General features: G+C 42.9%; 1 protein-coding gene across 1 annotated transcript; it reads left to right on the forward strand.

Moving 5' to 3' along the window:
* Nucleotides 1-890: 890 nt before the first annotated feature.
* On the forward strand, nt 891-11,179 carry NMS (neuromedin S; the record flags this gene model as incomplete). Its single annotated transcript, XM_082672780.1, is given in 9 exon segments — nt 891-966; nt 4,327-4,382; nt 4,674-4,712; nt 6,321-6,344; nt 6,442-6,495; nt 8,252-8,299; nt 8,303-8,326; nt 10,037-10,078; nt 11,141-11,179. Coding segments are annotated over 9 exon segments (402 nt in total).
* Nucleotides 11,180-11,466: the final 287 nt, after the last annotated feature.

Consider the following 11,466-nt stretch of genomic DNA (forward strand, 5'->3'; position numbering starts at 1 on the left):
ATCCCACACTCTTACTGAGGCGACCTTGGGTCCAAATCCCTTCTCTGCATCCTTGATGGCTTGGTGGCTTTCGCAAGTTCCTTAATCTCTCCCAGCCTCAATTTCTCCATTCATAGAATTAGGAAAGAAATACATTCCTTATAGGTTTTCTGCAAAATTACATGGAATAACCTAGGTGAAATGCTAAATGGACCTCAGTAGATGGAGTAATTTTGTTATTACTATTTTAAACACTGTCATATTTTCTTGAATACTGATTAAATTTGAAATATTTAACTTGTTCATAGAAACGAATCTGGAGAAACCATAAGAAGTGTAATTTCTAACCATAATTAATTTTTTAAAAACCTTAACTGAACTTCTGAATTTCTTCTAATGTTATATCCAGGACTCCAAATTTTGTTCTCAGGTGCACCAAAGACTATAAAACATCCTTTGTTAAGGGTGGAGAATAAACAGCTTCTTATAAAACAAGACTTCATCATCCAAGAATTTACAGATTTATATCCAGTGATTTAATTTAAAAAAGAAAAAAACCTTTTTTTGAGTCAAAAAAATGTTTCTCAAACTACTATAGAATAACAATTATGACTCTCCAGTTTTTACTTTTATTGCTGGGTTGAAAAAGGTGATTCTACAATGCCTACACCAGGAGGATATAATTCTACAAATAAGGGCCCAGCACGACATTTATGGGAAAAGCCGCGTCCTCCTGCGCAAAGCTGATTGGTGCTCAGCCAATGGGCTTCAGGGCGTCGCAAATAAAGGCACCTTCTCCACTGGGCTGGCCAGACGCAGTGTTGTCTCTGCCTGTGGAACTTCGGGAAATGCTCAACTCCTATCCCAGCAGAACACAGCTGTGGTCAGCAAAGAGAAACCGCACTTTGAAGATGAAGCATCTTCTTGCCCAATTCCCATCCATTTTGGCCATTTATTGCTTCTGCCTACTACAGATTCCCTCCTCAGGTAAGGGGACCCCTTCAACAGACCCCAGCTGGCCTGAGCTCTAAGGAAGACTGGGACAGACCTTGACCTTTCAGGGCACTTCTGGAGGGAGTCTAGCTTGGTTCCCTCACCTACTCTCATTTCTACCCTTTGGAAATGGCTTCCATCAGAGAGGATGGACAGAGCTAGATGCCGCAGCCTTTTACCAAAGGAGGTTACTTTCCCCTGTGGAACTGCCTTTAAACAGCTCCTGTCCCAGGGCTGACCCCAGGATGTGCCGCTGAAATTGTGAGGGATATGAGTCGGGGGACGACTCCAACGTATTAGCCATTTGTGCTCTTGGAATTCTGAAGAGATGAGAGCAGAGACGAGCTTACAGTGCCAAAGACTGAGGATTGAGGAACAGTTGGAGAAGAGAGGTGTGGGAGCGAGCACAGAGAAAGGGAATCTTCTCTTAGCTTCTCCTGTGGGCCTGGCGGGGAAGGTGAGGGGGTTGGGCGGGGGGGGGGGGGAGAGGCCCTGGGAGCGCAGCTGAGGCCCCATGTCTTCCAAGACTTGGGCGCTGTCCGAGGTGCTGACCGGACGCGGGTGTCTCTTCACCAAATTCTGAGAACCAGTGCTTTTGCAGGGAAAAGGGGTTCCCTGTAGGGAACAGGAGTTGGGTATGGGGTCCCTAGTCGAAATTTGTTACCCATCTCCAGGTAACTCGCTATATGATGCAGGATATGGTGGAAGCTCCAGTTGGAAACACAAATTATTTCAAAATTTTAGAATTTTCCATTAGAATTTTGGTTTCAGAGAGTAGAAAATCTTTGAAAATATATTCAAACAGAAAATATATTTGAAATAGCATGCTTGTTTTGCCATGTCCTGTAGTGTAATCACAAAGCCTAGGCATTGCAAGGAACCGTGGAGGTCATCTAGTTTAAACTCTCAGGAGAGCAGGTCGCCTTTATGATTTCCCTAGTTGATTACTTTCAGTGACACCCAACTCACTACCAGCCAAAGTCAGCCAGCAGCTGCCTCCCCTGGTTTCCAATAGAAACTTGTTTTGGAAATTTCTTACTACCTTTTATTTATCTGTCTATATATTTATATCCACCTCCCTCTTTTTCCAATTTAATTTTCTGTTCCCTGAGGATAAGGTCCCTATGGTATTTATCATTGTATTGTTAGCACAGAACCTCTTAATCATTCCTTATAAGATTGGTTTGAATTTCTTTTCATTTTTGAATAGCTCCAATCATCACAAACTTCTTTACACTGAGCTGAAATCTGATCACATGCAACTTCTAACCACTAGCCCTAGTTCTGCCCTTTGGGGATATACAGAATAAGACTAATATTTCTTTTTTTTTTTTTTTGCGGTACGCGGGCCTCTCACTGTTGTGGCCTCTCCTGTTGCAGAGCACAGGCTCCGGACGCGCAGGCTCAGCGGCCATGGCTCACGGGCCCAGCCGCTCTGCGGCATGTGGGATCTTCCCGGACTGGGGCACGAACCTGCGTCCCCTGCATCGGCAGGCGGACTCTCAACCGCTGTGCCACCAGGGAAGCCCAGGACTAATATTTCTTATGACAGGTTCTCAGAACAGTTGATGGCAGTTAACACACACTTCCTAATTTTTCCCTTTTTGCCAAAGAAAACTGTGCTCAGTTCCCTTAACTCACAACAAATCCTATCATTTCAAGCAGGACTATTACCTTTCAAGGTTGGGACACTATCTTTTGAATCCAGCACAAGATTGCCTCAGCTTTTTCTTGGCTTATAGTGAGACGGCAGGGAGCAATATATCACTCAGTATTTTTTTAAAAAAAAAAAATACTACTCTTGAGCCAGATATTCCCTGTCTCAGATTTTTAAAATCTAAATTCAGGGTCTTATATTTATCCCATTTAATTTCATCTTCTTAGTTTTGACATATCCCGTTGATTCTTTCAGTTGCAGTATTAGCTTTTCCTCCAAGTGTTGTGTTACATGCAAACGAGATGAAGACTTCATCTAGGTCAGATAAAAGTTGACCGGTATAGGGTTCAGCTGCATTACTTACTCAGCTGCATTACCAGTAGCAACCTTCCCCATATCCCTATTCCTGAAGAGTCTGATGAAGCAGAGAGACAGGTATCCGTATTTCTTAAAAGTTCCAAGAGTGACTCTGATGCACCTACTTACTGACACCATCTCTTGATATCCTGTCCTTATATATTCCATCAAAATATTACCAAAAGTGGGGTGCAGCTGCTCGCCACTCAAAAGCCAATAAAGAGGCAAGGTTGCTGGAAAGGAAAGCTTCCTTTATGTCAGGTGCTGGCAGTAGAGCGGGGAGGGTGGACAAAGGCCTGTCCAAAGGCCGACTCCCCAGCCACGCCCCCCCACCCCCGACAATCAGGGGGCAAGAGCTTTTATAGATGGAGGGAGGGGGCTACATGCAGAAACAGCACAGTCAGCTCTGACGGTAAGCTTGAAATTGGTCATGTGGTGGTCTGACCAGCATCATCTTGATTGTTTTAAGTATAGTTAATCTTCAGTTCTCGGGTTGGGTTGTTCCCATTTCCTTGAGGCCAGTTCTCAGAATTGTGGCAGCTTATGTCATGGCTACAGCCTGGCCAGCGTGTAGTTAACTTCTTCCACCTGATGGAGGTTTTAGTATCTACAAGACAGCTCACAGGATATGGCTCAGAATATTATCTATAGCCCTTGAGAAGGAACTAAAGGTCCTTGACTTTGCTTACTGACTAAACTATTTTTATTTAGTCTTTTGGGAATGTTTTCTTTTGTTTCTGCATTTTCTCACTTCTTGGATTAAACTTATCTTTTGGCTAGAGTTTTTCTACAGACAAAAGGCAGGAGGAGGACATGAGGGGGCAAGGACCATAGGGCTCTGCTCCATTTCAAAAATACAAATTAAGTTGTTAACTAGGTAATTTTTTCCCTGTCTCCTAACTTGTTAACTAACTCTTGTGCTGCTAACTCCTGGTAAATAAAAAACCATGCAATTTTTAATTAACTTTGGTACAAATCTCAGATTTGCTAGTGGTAGGTAGAAGTGTGTTTTCTTTAACAATCCTTTTAACAACATGGTATTAATAGAATCGCTGTGTGCTCTTCATGGTAAAGATTTAAAAGTTAATGCTGGACTTTCCTGGTGGTCCAGTGGTTAAGAATCCATCTTGCAATGCAGGGGACGCCGGTTTGATCCCTGGTCGGGGAACTAAGATCCCACCTGCTGCAGGGCAACTAGGCCCACGCACCACAACTAGAGAGGAGCCCATGTGCTGCAACTAAGACCCGATGCAGCCAATAAATAAATAAATATGTTTTTAAAAAGTTAACGCTACAACCTCTTTTCTCCTAATAGAGATTTTTATGATTTCTCACAATAGGGTTTCCTCGACCTTTAGCTGATCCTCCAGATGGCTTGGATATCGTGAAGCTTGAGGTACACCACTGTTCAGTAATGTGAGATTTTTATTTAGCCTTAGCCTTGAAACTATCAAGTGGATAATGTTCACTTAAAACTATGTTAAGATCAGATTCTTGGCTGCAGCAGAAACTCACTGTTTTCATTTTCATGGCTTCATTTAAGTCATCTTGGGAGTTGTGTTGAAATTTATGGCCACTGTGAGAAGATAATGCAACGTTCATAAATGAGGCAACTTTAGGATTTAATTTTACTTCTATTGATTAAGGAATTTGTACTTATCTTTGATTCATTTTCCTCATTTTTTAGCAGCTGGCATATTGGGCAACTCTTTCTAGACAACCTAAGGTAAAACAATGAATATACATATGGTAATTCTTTTATTTATAACAGTGCACCTGCTTATACCATAATTGATATCTGTAAATAAGCACACTCTTTTGCTACCTATAGGAGAATTCTGCGTGTATGTGTAAGTGTGTGTGTAAGAATACAGTTTTAGGAAATAACGAGTGAATCTCCTAAATATAAATGACCATAAAATATTGGTAGTTCATCTGCATTCTTATAAGGATCATAATCACATATACATATCATATACATAATCATGTATATACATAAAATTACATGTCAGGTGGGGATACAGTAGTGATCCAAACAGACCAAATTACCTGCTCTCATGGAATTTATATTCTAGTTGGGGAAGCAGTCTCCAAGATAGATAGATAAAATTTTTAAAATATTTTTTTTCTCTAAAAAGAAAAAAAAATAAAGGAAGGAAGGTGCATATGAAATCTTGAGAGTTGGTGTTCGTCACCTGGAAAATCATCTTCAAATTCCTTGGTTATTTTGTGGGGGGGCTTGAAAAGTAATGGTATAAAGTTGATGAACATGATAACAAAAATATATTACCTATTGGGCAAAAATATTTGCCCAATAGGTGTCCAGAACACACACACACACACACACACTTCTGTGAACAGATGCTGACAAAGAGACCGGAAGTTGTAAAAATAGTAAATACTTTCTGCTGATTTAGAAATGGTGATCATGAAGAAACAGAAAGTTAATGTCCACTGAGCCTCTGCTATGAGTAATTTTGGTTCATTATTTTGTGTGTCTGTGTGTGTGTGTGTGTGTGTGTGTGTGCGCCCATATTCATGTGGGTACATGTACACGCATAACAAAGAGAGAAAGAGAGAATATGTAAGTATTGGTTACTGCAGAAACCCTCCACGAAGTTTGTAGGAAGTTGTACTCACAGCAACAAAATTAGACACGTTACTAACAACTTTCATTTCTGTCTTGATTGGAGTTTGAGCTGTTTCAACAATGTTTAGATGTAAATGAGATGAGATCAATAGTAACGAGATATTTACAACATCATTCACAGTACCTCTCTGAGTAGGATATGCTGCCAGTACAGCTTTTCCTGGGCTGTCATCCATGCAGACAGAACAGGGTGGTGCTCTAACAAGGATTTAGAAATTAAAAGCTGGACTTTCTGCAAGAACAGTGAAGATTCATGTAGAAAGCTTTTAGGGAAAAAATTTGGTCAATATGAACCAACCCTAAGAAAACTGAATTAAAAACTGAATTAATATGCCCAGCAGCAAATTAAAAGTTGCAATCGTTATTTTATCCCACCTCTTAGTTAGATGGCTATCTGGGAACTGATTAGGGTATTGCTTCAATGCATCATAGAGTATGTTTTTCCCCTGAAGATTGAAAAGGTAAAATAAGATTAAGTTTTAAAATAATGATGTCGCTGGCAACTTTCCTTTTGGCAAGATTCTGCATCAACTATAGTCTTATTAAGTTTGTATAATGGATTTCTTTTTAGAATGCCAATTTATTTCATAATATTCAGGTAAATCAGGAAGGTCCCCGGTGTAATTTCTCCTGGAAACCTGCCCCAGTAAAATTCCATGTGACTTACCCTCATTTTCTTTCCAGGATAATCAAGACATATACAAAAGGGTGAGTACCACCAGCCTAGTAACAAGAGCATGCAACTACCACATTTACAGCAAGTGACGCTTAGAATTAAAATCAACCTTTTTTTCCTCTTATTTAGTTTTTATTTCATTACGCCAGAACTCAGAAGCCGACGCATCCAGTTAAAACCGGGGTCAGTATTTTATCGTAATCATCTCTCTGTAAAAGTCACTCTCCTCTGCACGCCTTTGTCCTTTCCCATTTAATATATGCAGATAAGTAGAAAAACAGGGGCCTTCCAGAAACTTTGGGTAATAGTTTTCTAGGTGCTTTTTCCTGGGGCTGCAGGGATTCTCTCTCTCCCTCTCTGGGGAAGGGGTTGGGGGAGGTTGACAGATCTGAAAAGCTAGAGAATAATTACAGAAAAGGAAAAATTAGTAAGAAATAACTTTTTATTATGCACTTAAACAGATGTACAAGAAGCCTGGTAAAGACTGAGCTCTATTTACATTGCTCCATGTTACCTTCTGTGTTTTAAATTCTGTAAAGCGCTTTGTGAAGTGTGAAGTACCACATTCTCAATAGTGACCTGTGGGTGTGCATCTTTCGTCACTGTCACAATGTGTATGTGCTGTGGGAATAAAAAGCATCGCCTCTAACTCTCTTATTATAAATTGGAGTTACCCTCAGGAACAGATTGTTGAAGTGAATTTCTGCAGGGTATGATTTGGAGAATATTGGGAAGGTCATAGAATCAATCCAGTCAGAGTGATTGAAATTCTACTATTAGAAAGTCACTTGTTTATATAGTCAAGGCTTTCCAAGTCTTCAGAAAGATCCTTAAAATAAACAAGTACCAAGCAAAATGTTTTTCCCTTTGAGGCAAAGACACAAGAGTAGTATAGATTATAGATTTAGTACTGGGGATCAGGTAAGGATGGGAATAGTATCAGGACAGGCCATGGGCACTGCAAGTTGAGAAGGGTCAAAAATGGAAGGGAAAAGAGAAAGACAAATACCATATGATATCACTTATATGTGGAGTCTAAAATATGGCACGAATGAACCCATCTACAAAACAGAAGCTGACTCACAGACATAGAGAACAGACTTGTGGTTGCCAAGGGGTGTGGGGAGTGAGGAAGAATGGAGTGGGAGTTTGGGGTTGGTAGATGCAAACTATTACATTTAATAGAATGGATAAACAACAAGGTCCTACTGTAGAGCACAGGGAACTATTTTCAATATCCTGTGATAAACCACAGTGGAAAAGAATATGAAAAAAAGAATATATATATGTGTATAATTGTCACTTTGCTGTACAGCAGAAATTAACACAACATTGTAAATCAAATATAGTTCAATAAAAAAAGATTCTTTCTAGCCTAAAAAAGAAAAAAAAAAAAAGAAAATGGAAGGGAAAAGATAAACTCCGTGTCTGTGACACGAATTAACGTTTACTCTGAGCTGAAATACTCAGGGAGGATTCACAGGACCAAATAAGACAGGGTATGTATGTCTGAGTGTGTGCGGGCAGTCACAGATGAGACATACAGGAGAATAAAATGAATGGGGCCGGTGGTTATGCATGCTGCCCTTCCACCTCGTCCCTTAGATAAGGAGAGCACACCTGGGGAGCCAGAGAGGATCTTCATGGAGATGCTTATCTGGGACGATGCACTCCACACTAGAAGGACAGAATGTTTGGGATTAATGCAGATACAAGTCTGTTTTACCCTAAGGGAATATTTTTGAGTGATGTGTTGGAATGAAATGTGCTAGCAAGGCAAGCGGTTCTTTATTGAAATCATAAAATTTCAGGCTTAGGCTTGGAAATGGATTTTACTCTGAAAATTAAACCCATTTGTAAGGGGGTGAGCAGACAGGAATGCACATAGCCCTGGGCCTGGGCCCGGTGCTGTCTGACACTCACCGCCTCTTTGCCGCAGTTTCCTCCTGTGAATTCTCTAATGCGTCTGGCGGCTAAGCTCGCCAACTAAAGGATGAAAAGATTTCGGCAGCGCGTATGTACTTTTTCCTTCCACCATATTTTTATGCCACTAGAAGTTCACTTACCCGTGGTGAATGCCTGTTGTCCCCTTTGGGCTCACTGGTGTTTTCTCCTCGTACAATCTCCACACGGTGGCTGCAGGGCAGGGAATGGGGGAGAGGGGCTGTGGTCCAGCTCCGTGACCGTGGGCTCCTCCTCTGCGCTCTTCATCTTTTCCCATTTTAGTTTTCATGTTGTTTTTTCACTTTCCCTGCCCCTTCCTCTTCCTCCCCATGACATGGACACTTGCCTTGATCATATACTCTGCTTCCCATTGCCCCACCTGCCCTTTTATTCTTATAGCAGGGCTTCGTTTCTTAAAAAAAAAAAAGCTCTGAAACTAACACAACATTGTAAATCAACTATACTCTAATATAAAGTTAAATTAAAAAAACAAAAAAAATTTTAATTAAAAAAATTTAAGTTTAGAAATGACTAGTTTCAATAATAGCTGAACCTGTTCAAAATGTCCATCAAGGTTTTGTTGCGTGGTAGCAGAACAAAGAAACAAACACAAATTTTTGGACACTGTGAGTCCAAGTAGGGTGAACGACTCATTCCAGTTTGCCCAGGACGTTCCCGTTCCTGGGTTTAGCTCTGAAAATGCCAAGACCCCAGAAAAATCGCTCACTTCCTGAGAAACCCATTGGTCATTCTAAGCACAGGCCACAGTTTGCTTGGATACTGGTGTCAGACTTCCAGGTTGAGTCTGCCTCCACCATTGGGCCAGACCCACAAGGAAAGATGAGCTGAAGAAGCTGAAATGGCATATCCTTGAAAATCTGCCTAAACCAGGAGCCAATTTCAAGTCGAGGCTATTGGGAAGAACAAGCAAGTTTAACATTGTCCTGGACCCTAAGGGTAACCCGACCAAGAAAACACACTTGCCTTCCTGAACAGAAAATTGTGATTGGCTCCACGGTTAGCTGTTTTCTTGAAAGGCATTTTGCATCTGACTTCCGGCTACCTTAGAATGGAATCAGGGAGGGGCAGGATCACAGTACACTGCAAGCCTCGGGGATGAGTTTCCTATTAAATGAACCTGGGCCTCATTCCTTCACAGGATACCGGAGCTGCTGCAGAGCATCTTACCAAGAAGGTATGTAAGCCCTGAGCAAGCACCACCCCCCAAAAAAGATCTACTTCTCAAAGAGAGAAGGACGGGGGAGTGCTTGAAGCCAGGCCACCTTGCAGCCCCTTTAGATCACTTCTGGAAAGAACTGGTCTCACACTCTGCCCTAAAATTCTCTGAGGCTGAGCATCTAATTTTGGGTTTCCCTGGGCTTGTCCTGGAGCAGAAAGGAATCATAGAGCGATGCCCTTGGACGGCACTATTTCATCTCCGTTCTTACAGATGCGTCACCTGGGGCCATCTGCTCCTGGAGGTTTGCTTTCTGGCTCAGGGCCCCACAGGCCAGTTGTGCAAACTTGGGGAGGGGTGCAGCATCTGTGCTTCTCCAAGTTGACCGTGCACCGTAAACACTTGGGACTTGTTAAAATTCAGATGGCTGGGCCCCAACCCGAGATTCAGTGGGCACCTGAGATTTTGCATTTCTAACAAGTTCCCAAGTGTTGTTAATGTTTTGGGTCTGGGGACCACACCTTGAAAACCACTACCATAGACATCTTTGAAAGACCTTCGGCACAACGTGATTGCATAATGGTTTGTGTTTTTATGTTGCAGGATCACACTGCCACCTTGGAAAGACCATTTTTCCTTTTCAGGGTAAAGCATATTTCCTCTTCTCTGTTTTTCACCCCAATTCTCTCCTACCGCCCCAATTATGGAGTTACTGCAGAATGAGCCCAGACAGGCCCCCATGGCGAACTGGTGAATCATTAGGGGAACTTTCTCACCCTTCCTTAGGGGATGACTCGATGCTTGGAAAGGAAAGGGTCCAACCGACACGGGCTGCACGCACCAGGGCTCTGGGAGGAGCTCTGGGGCGGGAGGCGGGAGTTCTGCTGATGGACAGACGCGCGGGCCAACCAAAGTCGGAGTCCGTGTTCCAGAGCCTGAAGGTCCGGGACGCACGGCCCCGATCACAGTGGAAATAGGAGTCTAGGCGTCCTTTTCCCCAGGGAACTTGGAGCTTCTTGCAAAGGTCACAGAGTCACAGATGGTCTTTTAGTTCTAGACCTACCACTCCCTAGCTGTTTCACCCCCTAGATCTTCAGTGTTTGCATCAGAAAAACGTGCGAATCCGACTACATGTACGCTCCTCCATCTGCATTCTGTGGTCATTGGTGCTAAGAGATGCTCTGCAAAGATCAAATACGATCGAAAACACTGTACCTGACACTCTCCGAGGTTTACAGAGAATACCATGTCCTGCAGGAAGCAACCTGTCTAACTTGGCTCAGTCATACTTTTCCCAAACCCCCATGACATCCCAAGTACACATTTTAAATCTGCATGCCCTACTAGTGGTTGTTTTCTGGAAAGTACTTGCAGAAACAGTGGGTCTCCATGATGTCTTTAGGATGAGAAGTCCTGTGATGCGTTGTTTAGGGATCGTCCTGCCACATAAACAGAGGCTAAGGGGTGGAGTGGTGGGGTGAGGGACAGTGTCAGGGCCATAGGAGCAGCAAGGGTCCTGGAGCACTGCCCCAGAGGATCCACAGAGTAGCAGTGACTGGGACTCCCCAGGTGAGCCCCCAGGGAAGCTGCTAATGCCTCAGTTAGGAGAACAGAGCCTTAGGGCGTAGAGAAAGGGTCTGGAACCAAGACAGATATTCCAGGCAGTATGGTCTCAGTACTGTAAGCTGCTCCTTTTTTTTTTTTCAGCCAAGGAATGGAAGAAACCTTGACCTTAGCACCTGGTAGGATCGTCCAAGGTCAGCCTCATTGCATCTCTTCTCCTCCAAACAAATGTTATCTGTCTGACGCGGGGCAGTGAGAGGCAACCAGAGGGGTAATAGTTCCAAGAAAGGGAGGCCATGTGAAACCCCTAAGGGGCTCCTCTGCCCCCTCCCTTTCCTGCTCTCAGCATCACAGAGACCCCATTGCAGCCTGGCACTGTCCCAAACAATGCAGCCTTTGCTTCATGCCAGCTCTTTGCAGGTGTGTTGTCTCCAGCAGTGGCTGCGAGAGGACAGAAGCTCCACAGCTTT

Source organism: Grampus griseus (assembly GCF_964374135.1).
Source record: "Grampus griseus genome assembly, chromosome: 15".
NCBI lineage: Eukaryota > Metazoa > Chordata > Mammalia > Artiodactyla > Delphinidae > Grampus > Grampus griseus.